General features: G+C 41.9%; 2 protein-coding genes across 10 annotated transcripts in view; one reads left to right on the top strand and one right to left on the bottom strand.

The window, feature by feature from the left end:
* SRPX (sushi repeat containing protein X-linked) overlaps positions 1–20,818 on the top strand; it is a 76,023-nt gene that overhangs the window by 24,055 nt on the left and 31,150 nt on the right. For 3 of the 4 annotated variants that reach the window (XM_083734489.1, XM_083734490.1, XM_083734491.1), the window contains 6 exons: positions 986–1,112; positions 1,517–1,638; positions 3,315–3,494; positions 5,541–5,674; positions 5,863–5,984; positions 7,517–8,023. In XM_083734489.1, the coding sequence (XP_083590615.1) occupies positions 986–1,112; positions 1,517–1,638; positions 3,315–3,494; positions 5,541–5,674; positions 5,863–5,984; positions 7,517–7,697 (866 nt within the window). In that variant the 3' untranslated portion in view covers positions 7,698–8,023. Of the gene's footprint in view, positions 1–985; positions 1,113–1,516; positions 1,639–3,314; positions 3,495–5,540; positions 5,675–5,862; positions 5,985–7,516; positions 8,024–20,818 lie in introns of those variants that run through there. The other variant, XR_014563107.1, reaches the window with a different exon arrangement.
* SYTL5 (synaptotagmin like 5) overlaps positions 9,955–20,818 on the bottom strand; it is a 67,857-nt gene continuing 56,993 nt past the window's right edge. For all 6 annotated transcript variants that reach the window (XM_083734283.1, XM_083734279.1, XM_083734281.1 and 3 more), the window contains 6 exons: positions 19,652–19,754; positions 18,495–18,656; positions 17,414–17,522; positions 16,230–16,365; positions 14,752–14,960; positions 9,955–13,999 (listed from right to left, as the gene is read on the bottom strand). In XM_083734283.1, coding sequence (XP_083590409.1) covers positions 13,857–13,999; positions 14,752–14,960; positions 16,230–16,365; positions 17,414–17,522; positions 18,495–18,656; positions 19,652–19,754 — 862 coding nt within the window. In that variant the 3' untranslated portion in view covers positions 9,955–13,856. The remainder of the gene's footprint in view (positions 14,000–14,751; positions 14,961–16,229; positions 16,366–17,413; positions 17,523–18,494; positions 18,657–19,651; positions 19,755–20,818) is intronic.

Genomic DNA, 20,818 nt, shown 5'->3' with positions numbered 1-20,818 from the left:
CAGTGTGGTGTAGTGGTTAAGAGCGGTAGTCTCGTAATCCTGGGTAACCGGGTTCGCGTCTCCACTCCTCCACATGCAGCTGCTGGGTGACCTTGGGCCAGTCACACTTCCTTGAAGTCTCTCAGCCCCACTCACCTCACAGAGTGTTTGTTGTGGGGGAGGAAGGGAAAGGAGAATGTTAGCCGCTTTGAGACTCCTTAAAGGGAGAGAAAGGCGGGATATCAAATCCAAACTCTTCTTCTTCTTCTTCTGCTCAAAACATAATGCATCGGGAAGCCTGTGTCGTTGGGCCCATATAGTAGGACCCAGCCCTTTGATAAAGAACACATTCAATAGCCTTACATTGCATTTAGGTGGCAAAATTCATACAAAATGTTTTTAGAGGTGTCTAGGTGAAGTTGCCTCTAAACATGCAAGTAGACCTTTTGCATTCAGAACTGCTCTCCAGAATAAAGTAGATATTCAATCATTAGAATGCATCAATACACTGAAAAGTAATTTTTTATATGAAGTGGGTTTTTTGGAAAAACATCGGAAAGTTCTGGAGATTAGAGGAATTTTCAGGTGCATAAAAATGGAAGAAAATAACAAGGGGGGTGGTATGAAACCATTTCAGTGCTTTCCTGAGCCGCTTGCTTTTAAAGATATCTTCTTTTTTCCGATAATCTCCATTTGGTGTTATTAATGTTGTGCCAGAGTCAATTTTAAGTGTCCTGGTAGCAGTTTGATGATTAACTTGTTGAAGATTATTTCTGCACTGTTTGCATTGCCTGCAGGATATAGCTTAAACCAAGTGCCGCTGTGCTATTACAGTGCGGGATACACGTTCGCAACCCCCAGTGTCCACAACCCGCAGCAGCGTGTCTGCACATGCGCAAAGAGCGATTTAGCGCTTCTGCGTTTTGGCAGTCTGCAACCCAAAAGAACGCAACCTGAAGCGTCTGTAACCCGAGGTATGACTGTATACCCGTGTGTTTATTTTCAGATATGGAGCCGCCTAGAATCCAGTGCCCAAGTGTAAAGGAGAAAACGGCAGAGCCCAATAAACTGACAGCCAGAGTGTTCTGGGAAACCCCAGAGGGAAGGGACACTGCAGATGGCATTTTGACAGAGTGAGTGAAAATGTGTGAACTAACTAATGCATATAAAGGCATGGGTTGGATTTAATATGCAGTCACCCCTGGAAATCTGTATGTGCCCATAGAACTTGTATTTCAAGTGTTCCTGGTCTGTTTGGTACAGGCAGAGCAAATCCGGCTGCACAGGTGATTTCTGATTCAGGGGTTGTGCTTCAGCAGTAAATCTACAGATAAACCTCCACAGGGACAGTGTTTGTTCTTGGTTATATATGTAGCATTCTGTTATATTTGCTGCCATTGGGGAATTTTGGGAAAGGATATATTGCACTGCTATAATCAGAGCTGCAAACTGAACATTAATCTAAATGTTATTCCCTAAAAGGTCCTGTCTCTGCAACAATAACAATTATTGTTTGCAACATTTTCTTTCTTTTTAGTGTTATTTTGAAAGGACTACCACCAGGATCACATTTTTCAGAGGGAGATCACAAGATCCACTACACTGTGTTTGACAGAGCTGGGAATAAGGGAACGTGCAGATTTTATGTTAAAGTTAAAGGTAAGAACATTTGCTGTTGGGGTTGGGGGAAGCAAGGGCATCCAAGTTAGGCCCTATTTATGTATATCTTACCTGGAGCATGGCTGCTGCTACTGCTGCTGCTTTTGCAGTTTCTCTGATGGTATTCGGTGTATGTGATCTTCCTTAACCAGGTGGGTACAAGATGTAGACAATGCCAGGAGGTTGTGGCATCAGTCCATTATACTTCCTGATGTGGGGATATATGTAAAATCATATGCCTCTGTTCAGTTTTCCTAAGCTAGGGATCTGCAAACCTGCCCCTACTTTGTATTTATTTATTTTTAGATGCCAGGTGAAAACTGCTCCCTTTTTGGGGGACAGGCTTTTGGAGGCTGATAGGTGAAATAATTTCTGAGTTTTGATTGTTTTAATCTTTATTATGTGTTATATTTTGTGTTGCCTTAATTAGGTGTAAATCACCCTGTGACCATTTTTGTGAAGGGCATAATGGAAATATCTTAATAAGTACAGTGGTACCTCGGGTTAAGAACTTAATTTGTTCTGGAGGGCTGTTCTTAACTGAGGTACCACTTTAGCTAATGGGGCCTCCTGCTGCTGCCATGCTGCCGGAGCACAATTTCTGTTCTCATCCTGAAGCAAAGTTCTTAACCTAAGGTACTAATTCTGGGATAGCAGAGTCTGTAACCTGAAGCTTCTGTAACCCAAGGTACCACTGTAATTAAAACTATGTTCCACAGTTTTTGAAGATAGCTAGGCGAAAGGTGCCAAAAAGAGCCCTTGTGAATGGTTCCATCTTCACCAGTTTGAGTTCTACCAGGGTATGTCGTTGATAAGAGCAGCTACGAATAATTAGTGGAATGCCCTTAGTTTTAGTGTCGAAGGAAGCATTGCTTAAGAAATGGCTTATACATATAGAATAGCCTGTCTGAGAGTTAGATGTTCAAGCTTAGTGACTGATGCGCAACTGGAATTGTGCACACTTTGTTACTGCTGCTGCTGCCATCACCCTTCACCAAATAGGGCATTTTGCAACAATAAATAAATCCCAATACCGTTGTTAAAATCATAACATTAAAATCACAGAACCAACCAATAACAAAATTAGCACCACAAATGTACTGGGCTGTTTGGCACATAGCAATGCCTTCTGCAGAGTCTGGTTATGCAACAGCCCCTGCTTGGGCAGTGGAACAGAGCAGCCCCATTGCTATGTATACTTTGCTCCACTTGCTATGTATACTTTGGAAAAACAGGCAGAGAGCCAGGCCCACAGTTCTAGCTGTTGTGCCACTAAATAGCTCTTGGGGGAAGTCTTGTGCCACTGGAGGAAATTGGTAATACAGAGGTTATATTAGAAGCTATGGTGCCTGCATATTGCAGCAATTAGCATTATTCCGTGCATTAGCAATAGACTGTGCTAGGTCTAAACTCTGCCGTGTTGATGTAGCATAAGCTCAGGGCTATTAACAATATAAGGAATATCTGGCTATACTATGCATCAGTTAATATATGTGAATGACGCACCTGTGTGTGTTAATGAATCTATATGTCAAACTGATTATAAAATCAAAAGGTGCTGATGTCTCTTGAAGGCTAAAAAAACCAAAACCCATGCAATTGCATTTTCATTTCATAGAAGTGATGTATTAGGAGAGAAAATGAATCACTGAGTGCTCCTCATTTTGTGTTTACAGTCAGACGTTGCGGGAAACTAAATGCTCCAGAAAACGGCTACATAAAATGTTCTGGTGATGGGGATAATTATGGTGCAACCTGTGAATTTTCCTGCATCGGTGGATACGAATTGCAGGGAAGTCCAGCACGAGTTTGTCAGTACAATTTAGGCTGGTCAGGAACAGAGCCAACCTGTACACGTACGTAATGAATCATTCCAGTAAAAGAGCAGCACATGGGGTGGCAGGATTGTGTGTATTGTGGGAAGACTTGCTTAGCACAAACACTGTAATTGTTCCACATGCTTCAACACTTACAATTGTTCACTGGGTTTTGGCTAGCAAGCTGTTTATGCAGGGTTAAGCAAATGAGATGTTGCTAATGAATAATGATCTCTGTGTTATAAAACTTACCTGTCTATTGAAGATGACATGAGATACAAATCTGTGGCTAAGCCTAAATGCGGTATTTTATTGTGTTAATGCCAAGACTGTTCTCACTTTTTCCAGAGGTGTTAAGTCACCCTGTTCCACAGAAGCTTGTGGGAAGTTGCACAAACGCAGTGAGGCTTTTATGTTATTTCCTAATCACCAGTTTTATATTCCCCATTACAAGCTGTTTTAAAAACTCATATTCATGTTTTGAAACAGCTTGCAATGTAGCATTAGCAGGCAAGGGTGCTGGGGAGCTCTGCCTGGATGTGTAAAAGAAGCAGCTTTACTTAACGCACACATTAAAGAGCTGTCTGTGCTACATCCATTATATACGGATTCCTTTCTTTGGCTTGAGATTTCTTTGCATCTCTCTCCTGTTCTCATTCTATTGATCTCTTTCTCTTTCTTGATAGGAATTGATTACCAAACATCCACCCACATTCTCCTGCCAACTCAAAACATGTGCAGATTTTGCAAAGTAGATACCACTTAGCATCTGGAAGAAGCAGTAATTTGTTGCAGGTTGTGAGTGAAAAGATTTAAGTGTGATTCTTTTCCTGTATTCTGGCTGCTAGATCCAAGATACTTGGCAAGATATGTATGCAGAGCACTTAAGTATTATGAACATCTGTATCATTAATGACGAGCAGACTTCCTAAGAGCTGTGTGTACCAGAGAGGAGCCCAAACCAGGCCCCAGGTTTTAACCCTCAGCATGGCTAGCTAAAATATCTTAAAGGACAGGAAAAATCTTGTCTCAGATTCTGGAGAGGTGGTACCAGTAAGAGTAGAGAAACCTTTGATGAGCCAATGGTCGTAACTCAGTAATGGTATTCTCATAAGTTTAGAATGTGATGCACCAATATGCCAGTATAATGTCATAATATTTGGCATTACTTAATGTTGTGTGCAAAGGTAGCATTGCGTCCAATCCCTAAAATGTGTCCCAGTAATCACAGGCATTGGCTGGGTGATTGTGCATGAAACAGGCTTCAAGGATGCCACTCACTCTGTGAGCCTGTGTGGTGTCAGGTCAAGACTTCTCTTGAGTGAATGCTTGCCTTATTTGAATCTCTTGCGTATTTTGTGTAGAAAAGATGAGTACTTTTAACCAATCCGTTAAAGCAGAGATAGCAACATGTAGCCTAGCTTCTGTTGGATCATAATTCCCATCATCCCTGATTTTCTGGCTAGGTCTGATAGAAACTGGAGTCCTACAACATATGGAAGTTCACAGTTTGCCTGCCCATGTCAAAGTTTGCCTCAAATAGTTTGACACAAATAGGTGGCGGGTTAGTTATTCAACGTGAGTGCTTGTAATGTACATGCCACCACAAGCCCATTTTCAATAATCACCATGACATGTTTACATGCTAGTTTGAATGCTAGAAAAAATAACATCTCTGCAACACAAGTATCTGCAGCAGAATTTGTCCAGATCCTCTACCAGAAATGAACAACAACTGCATTTCCTGAATTTATGCAAATTTCTGATAACCCAGAAAAGATCTAAGGCTATAACCCTTCAGAGCTTTATTTGGGAGTGAATTCAGTTGAAACCAGAGAGATTTGCTTATGTTAAAAATGCATAGGCTCAGGCTGCACATCTTGCTTTTGAGTTTTCTGTTGCTTTTAAGAATTGAGCTACCATTTAAAACCTTGGTGTTGAGTTGAGAACATTCTTGATTCTTTCAATCTGCTCTGTCCCCTTTTGACTTCCATGACCAAATCAGTTGCCATTATCTCCAGCTGCTTAAGGTTGAAAACAGGTCTGTTATGATGATCATCATTGTCTTCTTGTTTGTAATTTCAGCCATGAACATTAATGTTGGTGTGAGGACCGCAGCAGCCCTCCTGGACCAGTTTTATGAGAAACGGAGGCTGCTCATTATATCCACTCCGACTGCAGCCAATTACTTCTATAGATTGCAATTGGGAATGCTGCAGGTGAGGCACAGCTCCACTTTAGCTCCCAAAATAGTGTAGATGAACCGTGTCTTTAACAGTGCATTAACTTTTATGTCTCGAGAGTCCCTAAAATTACAGGACCATAATAATAAGCACACATTGCAGAAACTCCCATTACAATTAATCCACTTGATGTTTATCTCCAATTCATATCTTGATTACTTTAGCCAGCACTGTGTGGTTTAGATCTCCGGCACGTGACCGTGATTGAGTTGGTTGGAGTCTATCCAGCACAGCTGGGAAGAATAGGCTTGAGACTGATGCCTCCTGCGCTGGCTTTGCAACTCAGGTAAATTAAAAACTCTCTGTTGATAATAATCCAGAATTGTTTCCCCACCCCAATATTCCTCTTTAATGTCTTGATTGCATTTTTAGGGAAGCACAATATATGTTTAAAAACAGAACTGAATGTGAGATTCCCTTGAGCAAACAGCATCCCTGAACAGAAACGCTGCATGAGTTGGAGAATATTTCTCAAGGAGACATGCAAATTTTATAATCACCAAGCAGTGTATAGAAAGAATATGCATGTTCTGATGTTTAATCTTGCAATCCATTTTTTCTGAAGCAGAGCTCTGTCTTATACCAATTACAATGTCCAGCCCACATAAAAGCCTGCCTTTGTAGACTCAAAAGTTATATGATAAACAGGTACATTACCATACATGCTTCTTCCATGGCAGCTGGGGGTGGAAATGCTGCTCTACTTATTACAGGTATGGAGTCTACAGAATATTGGCTTTTCCTATGCTTAGAGCTGTACAAATGGGATGTTCAAGTAGCCACTATATCAGGGTGGCAAACCTCTGGTCCTCCGATGTTGCTGGAGTCTAACTCCAGCCATTTGACCATTAACTACAATGGGAGTTGGACCCAACATCAGGAGCGCCCCAGGTTAGCTACCTCCATTGCACAGTAAGGGGATCAGCTGCTTCATTCCACAATTGAGCATCATAGCTCATATTGATAAACCAGGACATAATTGGCAGGATCATGCTATTGTTGAGTCCAAACCCTATTTCCACCTATTGCAAGGGAATCAGTTGTTCTTCCACTTTTCCTCAGCACAGATGTGTTGCACAAGGTCAGTTTGCACTGTGTTTCAGAGTTAGGGTCTTTTCTGCTCATAGGAATGTAGTGGTCCCACTAAGCCTGTACCAGTCATTTGGAAGAGTAGGGAAATGATGGAGTTTTCAGCACTGTATCAGTGGCATCCTGATGCAGGGAAGTAGCATCCCTAGTGATAAAAACAGAAGGCATAGTGCTTCTGAAAAAAAACAGTGGACAAAATCTTGAGCAGCTTTCATAGATGTAACATGATAACTTGTGCAAGATTGACTGTAGCAGCTTTCATTCCAAGACTGGACAATGTCTTTTTAATACATGCTTTAAAATTCATGGTCTAAATTGTATATGACTTGCTGAATGTGGCTGAGAGTTCAGTTGTGCATAATCTTTGACTTTTAAAAGTATGTGAAAAAAGGGATTTTTCTTTCTCATGCTTCATTGCAATGGATAGTTATGGCATGTCTTCGTGGTGCCCGGAGTACAGGGAACACAACAGGGCAGGTATATGTCCTTCCAATCAGTTAGGATTGCAGATTGGACTGATTAGAAGGGTACCTGCCCTGCTAGGCCCACACGGCTTTGCGAAGCTGGTATGTGGGTTTGGACTTTCAAAGCAGCATGGGGCTGGCAGGGGCAGCATGAGGAGCAAAAGGTTCTCAGGGCAATGGCCTTTGCTACACCTATGTGACCATACATGTAATGTAGCTGCTTGTTTTAAAAGCAAACCAACTGCTTCTCTCTTCATATTGTCAGGTTGTTGCTCCGCATTCCCCACTATAATTTCAATATGGTGGTGGTTGATAAACATGGTGTGGACAAAGAACGATATCCTTTCCCAGCGACTCCTGCTGAGCTCTTTGCTCTCATTGATACTTTCCCTTTGAGAAAAGAAGAAATGAAACTGCAAGCAGAAGCTGGCCAGTCCTGTCCCTGAGTCTGGATTACAGCCATTCGCGTGGCGGTATGTTGCTGCCCTCCCTGCCCCTCCGGTGCTACTACACAAAGCATGGTATTATGGAAGTCACTGATGTACAGATTCTTTTTTTTAAAAAAAAAATATGAATGTTTGTGTTTAGCTTTGTGTGTGTGTGGTGGAGCTTCCTTTATTTAGCATTTTACATAATGCCTAAGAAAATCTATAGAAGAGAATGAAAATATCAAATTACCTTGGTTAGGTTTCCAGGAATGCCATTGAACGTTGTTCCCTGTGTAAATGTTTCCTTTTCTTTTACAGATCTTTAATAAAGATGTTGTTTTGCAGTTTATGGTTTTAATCTTAAGCATTTGGGTATGGAGTAACTACAGACAGTGCTAAGGCATTATATTTAAGATACTCGCAAGGAATGGAGGCAAAGAAATAAACAGAGAATTATGTCTTGATTATCAAACTTCATTTGGCAAAGTTTATAGTTAGTACCTGCAGCTTCTCTTTTCTGGCTGTACTCCTTTATTCTGGGGCAGGGCATAAAGCAAGAATTACAGCCTGTGGCTTAGTTTGTATTTTAATTTACCAAAGAAGTAATGTCATTAACCTTTTTTAAATGCTGTTCCCACAACTTTTGTCTTGCAAATGTTTGGGGACTACAGCTCCCATCAGCCATGCATGACAAATGCTCTGGGATGATGGGAGTAGGCCTTGGCGATGTATTGATACATCTCCCAGGACTAGAAGTGGTGGCTGCTTCACCCAGCGGCATATTGTGGGTGAATCTGCCTCTGCTGAGTCCCTCTGCCACCAGCTCCCAGCACATGAAGGAGAGACAAGCTGCTGCAGATAGACTCTGGAGCAGTGGTGGTTTCACCCAAAATATACCACCGCCTCTGGTCCTCATACCACTGAGGGAGGAACAAAGTACATTGGCCAGGACTGATGTAGCTTTTTTCTCCCTCAGCTGCCCACTCGGGCAGGTGGCTCCTTTAAACTTATCCATTCAGGGGCGTGCAGCTCCTGCTCCTCAACGGAGCCCCACTTGGCCTCTGGCTTGTGCCAGCTGGAGACAGGTCCGTTGCACTTGAGGGAACCCTGCAGATGGAGCCTGTCAGCTTCCACCAGTAGGGCTTTCTCTGTCTCTCTCCCAGGAGAAAGAGATAGCTGTCTGCCCCTGACGCCGGCAAAGGTGGAGGGAGCCCTGCCCACAACTGGTGCGAGTTGGAGGCAGAGTGGGGCTCCTTTAAACATGTCCATTCAACAGCGTGTGGCTGCCTGCTCTTCAACAAAGACGTCAGCTGGGGGGCAGGAGCACCTTTGCCCCCTGGGGTGAAACTGCCTCAGCTCCCATGGTGAGAGCTGAAGCAGTTTCAGCCCACACCTCAAGGGCTGGGGCCAATGCAGCTTGTGCGGTCTGGTGATACATTGCAATGTTGAAAACCTAACATCACCCATCTTAACAGCCACCTGGAGACCACCAGCTTGCAGAAGGTTGGCATGAAAAACCAACTTAATATTCTAAAGCTAGGCTACTAAGTAATCAATGCTAGAGGCATTTCATAGTATTTAAAAGGGGAGGGTGAATTCCCTTAAACTTTGCTACTCTCACTAGACTTTTCTCCCGCAAGGATAATTATATTCTTAAATTTAAAGAATAATCATCAATAAGTAGAGTTGGCTCCAGACATGTTCTTCCACAAATGGGGGAAAAAACCCTTCTGATCATAAAAGAGCCTTTGAGCCAAAGGCAGGAGGGACGCAATTTGTACTAGTTCTATTTCACACCCTTAGCATCCTGTGAGCAGAAAATCACCCACAGGGAGTCTTAAACAATATCCCCTTGGGTTGAATCTAATATATTTTATGGAAACAAATGTAGCTCATCAGCAAAGATTATTTTCTTATCCCATGAGGACCCGTGCACTAACAAGTACCCACCTCTGTTCTATTTTGCAGCATTTTGCAATTTTACTATAGTCGTGGGTTAGAATGACTTATTATAGAGGAGAGAAAACCTGTTGCCAAAGAGGTCAGCAAATGCAACAATTTCACCTGCCTACACTGGGAAACAGTGACCTAGAATTGAGGTGGGGAGCCTCTGGCCCTCCAGCTGTTGCTGGACCAGCTCCTTTCATCCCCAGCCAACATGGCTAATGATCAAAGCCTTGGGGAGGCCTGGGGGTCCTGCCACCAAGAGGGCTACAGGATCCACATGCTTGAGCTAGAGGAGTCCCTCTTTAAAAATTCAGCTTGTGCACAGATCGGAATTTTAACATGGTGAAATATTTTAATTGGATACAAAAATAAGACCTTTTACACTAACTGCAAATGAAGCCAGTCTCCCCCCCCCCCCCCAATCCATAAGTCTGTATAAATACATAGGAATGTACACTAAAGCAAGCCTGCATGGGGTGGGGGGAGTTCTGGTTGACTTTTGGTAGGGTTTAACATAATACAGTTCATGCGCAACATAATTGTTCCAAATGAGACAACAGGAAAAAATACATTAGAAAGACATTGCACACAACAAAGCATTTTTGCTGATGAAATAATAATAATCTAACTTACATGGATGTTTTTAACACGCTGCCAAAGCCATCTGAAGACTAGCAGGATAAAATTCTGCAGGACAGTAGTTAAAGCAAGCAGTTAGCATAATTTATTGCCACAGTTGAATTGTGCTAGTCAACCTCTTAAGATTCAAGCAGGGGAATGAATCAACCCCATTGTCTTCTTAAAAGTTGGAGCCTGGTGGTACGAGGTGGTTATTCCATGGTGTGCTAGAGAGCACATTACTTGTGCCAGTCAGAAGGCAGTATCCCCATGGACTTTTGGTGCAGACCGAACAGCATCGTCTGGTAAAGTTACAGAAGACAATATCTTCACTTAGAGCAAGGGGTGACCACCATTTGGCACTTCAGAGTCTGTTGGACTCCCATGAGCTGCAGCCAGAATGGGTGATAAGAGATGGGGAGGAGCTGGTGTCCAGCAGCATCTGGAATACCACTGATTAGCTACCCCTGATGCTGATTTTTTAGAGGATCTACTATTTTTATATCCAAGTATCCACACCATTGCCAGAAAACCCAGTAGGCGCATGTGAAACACGGCAGAGTGTGAGACCAGTGTTAAGGAAACAAATTGTGTGTCTCAACTAAAGAGACCTTTTTTGGGGGTGGTGTTAAGACAGATGAAATTTATGAATTTTGGGAGGTTCTCAGATTTGAAAAGTGGAAGTCTGGTCTTTTTTTGTACTTTCTGACTTTGGGTCTTTAAAATGCAATTCACATCTATAAGCTGGAACATTACAAAACTGGTGTAGTTAAATGCAAAAAGGAGAGAGAAAGAAATTGTAACAATACTGTTATGAAATTCTATGATCTGGTTGCATGGCAATATGAAGAGACAGGAAAAGTTTGAAAGCTGCCACCATACCTGCTCTACTGAATTCATCTCTACCCTGTGGGATACAAAATGGTTAAATGGAAAACAGATTGCCACACTTCGTTTTGTCCATTCATGCACCAGCCACAAACCTAGCCTTTTGGGTTGCTGTTGGTATTTACAGTATCCAGTTTCACCTAGTATCGATGGCAATGGCTGCAGTTTTCAAATGGAAAAACTGATTTTTGAACACAGAAATGGACCTGTTGTGCTTCTTCTGAATCACTGCTGTGCCTCATCTCTTCACCCACTAAGACTTAAATGAGGTCTGATTCACATGCTGCGTTTCAGCCATTTTTAATATATTTTTTAAAATCTTCCTCTATGTATGTATACCATGCCACAAAGCCAAATGATTTTTTTTAAACTTTAGTTACTGAAGTGCAAAAAAGTCTATGCACATCTAGTTGGAGTACAGTACTTCTTTTGGTGCAAAAGCCAGTGTTGGTTTTTTTAAAAACAACAACAAATAAGTGGGAGCTTGATTTCATTAAGAATGTGTAACTGAAAGTCTTGGTAAAGAGAAATTTACCATGTGTGCGTCCCCGTAACTCAGTATTTGAGTATATTGCTCTACATGCAAAAGGTCTCTCACATTTCTAAACATAATTATTATTGTTTTACTGTGGGAAAGATGGTCCTTCTAAGACACTGGAGAACTGCTGCTGGGTAAAGTTATCAGCAGAGAGCTAGATGGACCAGTGGCCTCACTCTTAATGGTGCTTCCTATGTTCATAAATTCCACCAAAGTGAATGACAACCTAATTCTCAGATGACAGGACTTGACTTCAGGGCTCAGCTTTCACTTTAGTGGTATAAATAATGATTTGGGCAGTGCATCAGCTATTTGCTTTAGTGGCACAGCATTCACAGTATCTTCAAAAGAAAGCAAACCAAAGTAGACTACAAGTCAAAGTGCACTTCCAATGCAGTTCTTCAAATTGAATGCTCCTATTCTCCTTCAGCCAAATTAAAATGGAAAAGGCACAGCATTGCACCCTTTGAATTCTTCAGCGCAATGTGCTGCCTGAAGCTACTCAGCAGGAGCAGTGACTATATGCCATTTGAATTCCAGTGACTGAGGAGTTGGGTGGTGAATGGTTCACAGCAGGATTAATGCACCACAAGTGCCTCATCTTTGGACTGAACCAGAGCTTTATGAAAGAAGAAGAAAGATACAGTCAAGGCTGTACTTCAAATCTGCTTCACATCCTACTCTGACTAATGTACTTTAAGGCCTGTATGAGGTGTGGCTAACATATGACCTTCCAGATGTTTGGACTTCAATTCCCATCAGCCCCAGCCAGCACGGCCAGTAGTCAGGAATGGCATGAGTTGGGTTACAGCTGACTGGAGGATCTCAGGTTTGCCTAGCCACCCCTGACTTAGATAGAAAACAAATATACAATACAATAACAAAAAGCTGAAAGACGTAGGTATGCACAACCTAAGGAAAGGGATGAGGGTGATGATGGATATTAATATTACAGTTTTCAAGTGCTTAAAGGGGGTTTGGGGTAAAGGAGAATAATTGATCATTCAATTCCTTACAACAGGGAACGAGGTTTAAGTTAAATATATTAGCAGCAAGCAGCTTAAATCTTAGTGCAGTGCAGTTAGAGGCTATTTTTCAAAAGTTTAGTAGGCACTAACAACCCTGTTTTAGGGCACAGATTTGATTATCTGCTTGATAGCTTTCAACTAACTTAGAAATGTTCATTAATTATTCTGCTCTGAAGGTGTCAAAGTCCTGGGAAGAAGTAACTTGGTTATACATAGAAACGTAGGGTGGTATCCAGTTTCGCCAGCACAATGAGACTTCCGCTCCTCTCCCCACACCCCCTCAAAATCTACTCTGTAGAATCCTCCAACTCTTGAGCAGATTTTTAGACTGCAGGGGGAGGCAAAGTTACGTTGCGTAGGTGGAGGCCTGCTGCGCTAGCAGAATAGCAGCATTGGATGCAACCCTTAATGGCAACTGCTTCTTCTGTCCAATTGTTAATGAGTGTCCTGGTTGAAACATGCCAGACAAATGTCTAAAGTGGGGGCACAACCGCTGAGATTTGTGGGGACTCTTGAAATGTTTATGTCAGCAAATTCTCCTGGCCTCTAAACCACCACCCCCAAATAGCCATTCTGCTTCTGAGTGAGGAAGTAGGGATTCCTTAACTGCTTATTACCAAAGCCACTTCTGGGAACCATTCAAGAATATGAACATGCAGAACTTGGAAGGGAAAGTAGATGGAACTAATTATTGTTGCAGCTTGTCTGCAATCTGACACCCATCCCCTTTGCATCTTCCAACCATTACACTTACTTGAAATGGGCTTGGACTGAATTGGCCTAAACAGTATCACAAAGCACTTTTGGGCCTATTTACTAATCACATTTCTCCTGTGAAAACGCAACCATGTCTTGAAATCTACAGGAGCTGCTTGAACTAGGGTTTTGTAGAAAATTTTAAAAGAACTTAATCCATCCACTCAGTCACAGTAGGAAACACAATGATAAGAATCACAGGAAAGTGCTGAATGCATTTATAATCTGTTTCAAATCCCTTGAAACGTCCAAGTTGACTAAAAGTCAATGTTTTCCCTATTTTACATGTGCAAATTACACCAGGAGCTGCAACATGGCAGGTTGGCTTTCATCATACCACCCTGTAATTAATTGTACAAGCGAAATACCTGGAGTTATTTCTGTGCCTATGCATAGCCCCTCTCAGAGTCTGCGCTTTCCCATGCTAGATCTCAGCATTAATACACCTTCCACAGAATCCCCAGGACAATCAATCATTCTTTGCCAGAGAAGTTGCTCCTCCCCTTGAGAATCCATCCAGTCAACTTCTTTGCCGTTACTGAAACCTGGAAATTGCAAAACATGGCAAAGGTCAGCACATTTGCCACCATTGGAGAAATATACTGATTTTTAAAAAAAATAAATGCCCAATGTATTCTGTCCTATAGCTCTGAAATCTATTTTCCTTTTCATGTAGGGGAAAAACTAAACCCTAAACTATTAAATAATGTGGTTAGATTAAGTCTAAAGGAAGAGAAGAGTAAAAAAAAGGGGGAGAAGACCCAAAACTTAAGTTACTTTTAAAATAAATTTAATGGATATGAAAATGGAGCAGGTGTATTTTAAGGCTGGAGTGCTCCATGTCTTGAATTCCCACTTTTTAAATTAATGGTAAAAACAACAAATGAGCTTTAAACAATGAATGAAATATGTGCTTCACCTATAAAGTGCTCCATTTAAATTTAGGGCTGTAGTTCAAATAGCTAAAATGTAAAGCACTGGACAACTAGGGGGGAAAATTGGTTGACCTCCATTTTGGGGGTGCCCCAAAGCACTGCAACATTTTTTAAAATAGTATATTAAATTATACTTGGGGGCTGTAATAGAATCAGTAAGCCTGGTGGGATAAAGTCTTTAAGTCCACTTAAAAGTTGGAAGAGAAGGCCAGGCAGAGCTCTTGGGGAGGGGGAAGCTGACACACACTAGAAATGAAAACGTGACAAAAACCTGTTGATTCCTCTGTGCCCTTTTGACGTGCAAATAGTTCCCCACCCACCAAAAGGAGGCAAGATACATCTAATCAAATCACTGCTCTTACCTCCTCCGCGACTCAGGCGAACGCCTCCCAGGAAGATATTACTGGCAAGGGACTCTTTGTCCCAGACAGTGAGTTCTACGCAGACATTCTGTATATCTCTAGGATTCAAGCCACTAAAAGTGAAAGTATGGTTCCAGTGGGGATTCACGGTCTTTTTTATTACTTGGGTTTTGTGCTTAGATGCCTTGTTGTTGTCAGGAAGCAGGTACCTAAGGGAGAGAAAAGAGTTAGACAGCAGTAAGACGTTATGGGTTTGGTTTTCATGACACAAGCAATCTAAATGACAAGAGAGAATCACTACAGTGGTACCTCCGGTTACAAACTTAATTTGTTCTGGAGGTCGAACCCGTTCATAACATGAGGCACGCTTTCGCTAATGGCGCCTCTCACTGCCACGTTGCCAGTGCGCAACTTCCGCTTGCATCCCGGGGCAAAGTTTGCAACCAGGAGCATCTACTTCCGGGTTAGCAGCGCTCGTAACCCGAAGCGTTCACAAGGAGGGCGGTACGTAACACAAGGTTCCATTGTAATTTAAATGACCAGGTTTTAATGAGTGTAGCTTTAGGAGCTGGTTCCCAAGCATTATTTTTTCCTCCTCCACCCCCATCCTCTTTCCCTTGTGTAGACATGAAGTCAGTACTTACTTCTACTCAGAGTACAGTGGTACCTTGGTTTGCAACCGCTTTGGATTACAACCACATCCAACCCGGAACTATGTGTCGCTTTTTTGGGATTACAACCAATTTTTTTTGGGGGGGAGGCCCCATTGGCGAAAGCGTGCCTTGGGTTACAACCTGTTTTGGTTTACAACCAGACCTCCAGAACGGATTATGGTTGTAAACCAAGGTACCACTGTAGATGCAATGAAACCAATGAATATGATTCAAGTTAGATCCATTAGCTTCAATGGGTCTGCTCAGAATAAAAGTTAGTTAAATTCTACCCAGGGTATCCAGCCCAAGAGACAATAAATAGGAAATTGTTAAATTGCTGAGCTTTTACCAAAAATATGCAACAGTAATAAAACCATACTCATTACTAGAGGTTTGGAAAGAAGTCAGTGTAACACCAGGGGATAAAACAGTGGGACATCAGCATCAGTAATTGGTAACTGTACAGAAAGCAAGGGTAAGAGCAAATGCAGAGTTCTCATATGAAGTAAGCAGTGGGATCCTCCAAATATCCATTTTGTACCCCATGTCATCCACTGCAAATGGAAGTATGACATCAGCCCCACCCCAAATTATTCAGAGAGTTAGTCACAATGGTGTTTCCCCAATGTATGATGCGACCACTTAATGATTGTTCTATGCAAAATATCGAAAAGCAGCAGGAAGAACGTCAAGGAGCAAGACTTGTGTTTATTCCACACACAGACACACACAGAGAAATTAAAAGTATATTGTTGAATAAAAATGTCAGATTCTGTGCAGAAACATTCAACATCCACAGGCATGCTAAGGGCGGGGGGGAAATACCCTTTCACAAATGTGTCAGAAGTGCCTCCTGACTTCACAGCTGTTAAGTTCTTGGCTTCCTTGATGACAACTTCTAATATGCCTCCTGGCGGCAGTTGTGGGTTTGCCTTCTTTTCCTTCTTAGAGTTCTTCTTTCCTATATTAAAAATAAACCAATGGGGTAAAACCTCTTTACCCAGCTTAAAGAGCGTGTGTATAAAAACACACTTCAGTATTTTAGATAACCCACTGCCATCCCAGATTAGAAACTTCACACTTATCCCTATGGCTCACCCAAACAACCATATTAGCCTTCCTAAGCAGAAAATAACTTGCACACCATGCATTCATATTTCTCATCTAAAAGTCTTACTTAACTCAATAACTCAGCATTACATACATCAAGACAAATCTTTGTTCATCCTTCCATCGCCTGCATTAGGTCATAAATCTGAATAAAAAAACCTATGGACCCAAACATGCCTAGATAAATATGATGCAGTTTATCAAATAAACCAAGTAGCCATATTTAGCTTCTATTAAAGTAAAATAGAAGATGTCATTGACAAGGTAAATGTGTCTACAAGTGTGATATCTCACATTTAAAGGATTGATAGTAAAGGGATGGACAAAGATAATCAAGGGCACTAGATCTCTGCCCTGACCAAACTGAATGACAGATTATTCTTCAATTAATAGGCCACAAACATTTATGGGATGGTGGTGAACTGGAGCAAAACCAGAATATAATAATACAGGTTGCCCCTCTTGACTGCATGAATATAGAAGCAGATCATGTAAAAAATGCATATTTTGCCCCTTTATAGAAAAGGTGCTACCTGTCTCCTACAGATATGTTTAGCATGTGTCTGTAGTATTTTGTGTACTGTACAATGAAAATACTAAGCCTCCTTAGCCAAGAAGAGCCAAAAATCAAATTGTAACAAAAGGCTGAGGAATTGACAGCTAGCAATCAGTTACACTCGTTTAGGAAAGCTGACACATCCTACTTGCTCCCAAAGGTTTATTGTTGGGGCTCAGTACTTCAGAAAATTAAAAACGTGTAGCTAGAAATTCCTTCAGAGATTGGTAAGTAATTGAACAGTAGGTAATTCCATATTCTACAGCCTAGCAGTTTTATGTCTGCACAAGATGACAAATTTCAAATCATCCAGAGAATGCTGAATGCTCCCATCTACATTTACCTTGCATTTCTCCTAGGGGAAGTGTTAAATTCCTCTCAGGGGGGATATACCGTAAGACAACTATCAACTCTCCTTTGTACTGAAGACCTGTATCAGCTACAACTTCCATCTGAAAAGGTGAAGCAAAACAGAAGTAATTGGAATCTTCCTTCCCTGTTTGTGTTACATGTGCGTGGTAAGCAGAAGAAAGTACATGCAAATGGAGGAAAGTAATGCTTCCTGAACCTAATACAGAGCTGGTCAGATCTAAATAACCAGGGACCCATTAAGCTGCTGAGACAAGGACAAATTGTTCTGGAAGAGCTGCAGAAAAGGTAGCTCATGAAATCTTGTGTGCTCAAACTTGCAGTGATAGCATGGTTCACATAGCTCCTTGCAACAACTGAAACCTTACTAGATAGGCCTAAAGTTCATCTACGTTGTCTCTGATTATGGCTAGTTCCATGCATGAGAAGTGTGTAAAGCGGAACACTGCAGAGAAAGTTGAGAGGGGGGGTAGACTTCCCCACAATCTTTCATAATAACAGGGCCTGAGGTCATTCAGTGAAGTTGAACGGTTGAAGATTCAGGACAGACAAAAATGGAGTACTTCTCTACACAGCACATAATTAAACTATACCCTCTACTGGTACAGAGTGCAATGGTGCTACAGAGTGCAATGGTGGCCTCCAATTTAGCTATCTCAAGAGTTAGCCTTATCTTCCATGTCTATCAATCACTTAGCCATGAAAGCTACATTCGACCTCTAGGATCAGAGTGCTATTGCACTTATGTCCTTCTTGTGGGCTTTTTGAGCACATCTGGTTGGCCACTGTAGGCAACAAGGTGCTGGTCTAGAGGGTCCTTTCATCTCACCCAGCAATACTTTTCTTATCTTCTTACAAAGCAGTAGATAAAGAGAATGAGCTTATATTGCAGAGATTTCAGGTCCTTCATTTCCATGGCCTGCTGTTTGCAAGAAATTGGTTTTCACTTAGGAGGTAAGCCCGAACTGTGATTCATAAAGCACCTTTTGTGCTGCAAACTCACCTACGTGAAACCTAGAAACCATCTTCAGTTTAAGCCAATTGGCATTCCTCACCTTGGGCTGAAGCATGAACCATTCATCAGCTTGATGTTCAAAGTTCCAGGAGTCCAAGGGTATCTCCACTTCTCCTAGAAAGCTGTTATGCCCAAATCTGTCATAATGCCAGACAGAAAGCTGCAAGGTCCGAGTCTCAAGCTGTGTATGGCTGATGACATACTAAAGAGGGACAAGAGGCCAAAAGAAGATTACAGGAGTGTAACAGAAGCCTTAGGAGTTTTAAATTCAGGAAGGTGCCAGCAGTTTATTTCAGCAAAGTGAAAAAAGCCCCTTTGCTAGGGCAGACCAAATCAATCAGAGGTTCTTAATAGGAAGAGATCTATAAAATGCAACTGTTCTCTTACAAGCCTTTTCTTTCTTGCTGCTGCCAGTTTGTATTATTTCTTGTATTATTTCATTATCAAACAGTAACCACCACTGATGGAGTTTCTTAAAATACCCCTTTCAACTCCCCCCCCCCCATATAGAAATGAATGTAGATGCTGGAAACAATTAACCTTTCCCCTTTGTCCACTATTTAAAAAAGGAAGGAGAACTGACAGATACTACTGAACTCTCTAGAAATCTAGTTACTTTAACTTCGGCACTGGCTTCGCATTTTCATGGTTTCTTCAGATCATGAAACCAGATCCCCCCCCCCTTTAAACAAAAGTCTGAAGATATCAGAGGACACCAGGACACTCTAGGGAGTTATGTGATTAGAAAGCAACCAAGAGCAGGCATGATCTAGCCAAAAACAATAAACCAGGAAGAGAAATATTCATGAAAGTGTCGCAAAGAAATATGCTAAGAAATTGAACTTCTGCTCTTAAGTTCCATGCTAGGTTTTTTACTTCGCACTAATCCAAAACACCCATTGCAAATCTTGCAGGGAAAGAATCAAGAAACTTGTCCACATTTGACAGTGCACTTTCAGACATGTAAAAATACAACAGTATCATATTATTATTATAAGGTGGTATATAAATTATTTTACAAATAAATACATAAATAAGAGAAATTCCCTTTCTAAGTTTCACTGCTCTTCTCACAAAACCCCTAAGGGAACTGTTTTAACTCAAAACAAAAACAATTTTCATTGCTACTCAAAATATTCAATCCATCACATGATCATAAAGGGAACATGGAGATTTTCAGTGGCTCTCAGTTCTCACCTTCAGTGTTTCATTGAACTCAGGGTTAGTGCTATTGCTTTTAATTTTTGTCTTCCGTTTGCTTTGACGAGACTTGTCCGGCAATAAGTACGCTTTGACATAGCTGTAGATTGGGAAGTAAATCATTAACAGAATCCAGTAAATGATATAATGCTACACACACGGACAAGAAACTCTTACAGCATGACTGTAATTCCAAACCACAAACCAAGCTGCTTGTGATGCATGAGAAAGGTCTGTATGTTTATTCACCCAGTCATGCATAACAATTTAGGCCTAGCTCTCACTGAGATAGTAAGTCTGTGTTCAGGCAGGAGTACTTCTGACTGAAAGTGATGGCCACATGACTGAATATTCCTCCCTACTGAAAACAAAATAAATCCTGAAATGGGACTTCCGGAGGCGGCGCGAACGGTAATGGCTGCCCTTTCCTAACCGGGAGAGGGAAGCTCCGCTGGAAAAGGGTCGTCCGCTACGGCGAAGCGGAGACCCATTTTGGAAAACCGCAGGCAGCGGAAGCCTGCGGTCTCGGGACCCGGCGGGCGCCAGGAGCAACCCCCGAAACGTTGAGGGAACCCCGTAAGGGGCTCCGGATCGCAGAGGGGGCAGCGGCGCTGTGGGTCTATGCGCATTCAGCGGAGCGAAGCCGCGCTGCTGTTGCCGGTGAGCGCCGACCTTTCTCCCTGCAACACAAGATTCCGAAACGCAACAACCCGTGAGTAACTGAGGATTTTACTAAATTTTGAGACTAAAAATACTGAAAACAAGCTGAAAGCGGAGTGACGAGGAAAAGGAAGTCCGTCTTCCGCAGCCATTGACTTTTAAAGCAAAGAGCAGGAGGAGTGGAGGCATAGAGAGAACTTTTGACAGCTCAGATTGAGCACCCGCAGAAATTACTTTCAATCCCCTTAAAGACTGTAAGCAACTGATTTTTGGACTTTTATCAGGACTTATATATCCTCTTCTTTGTGGATTACAACTTTACTTAAGAAGCCCAGGTGTCAGAACTGCCTGAGCAGTAGAACTGTCAGACTGCAAATTTGGATACATTGTATTTAAGACAATCTGAGGGAGTTCAGAATGGTTACGTTCTTGCACTACGGAACTCCAGTAAGCACAACTTGAAATATTGTGGCAAACTTAAAACCAACTCTGCTAAAACTACTT

This window comes from Podarcis gaigeae (assembly GCF_964106915.1).
Source record: "Podarcis gaigeae genome assembly, chromosome: 4".
Lineage (NCBI taxonomy): Eukaryota > Metazoa > Chordata > Lepidosauria > Squamata > Lacertidae > Podarcis > Podarcis gaigeae.
The sequence above is the reverse complement of the archived record's forward strand: the minus strand, read 5'-3'. Positions and strand labels throughout refer to the sequence as shown.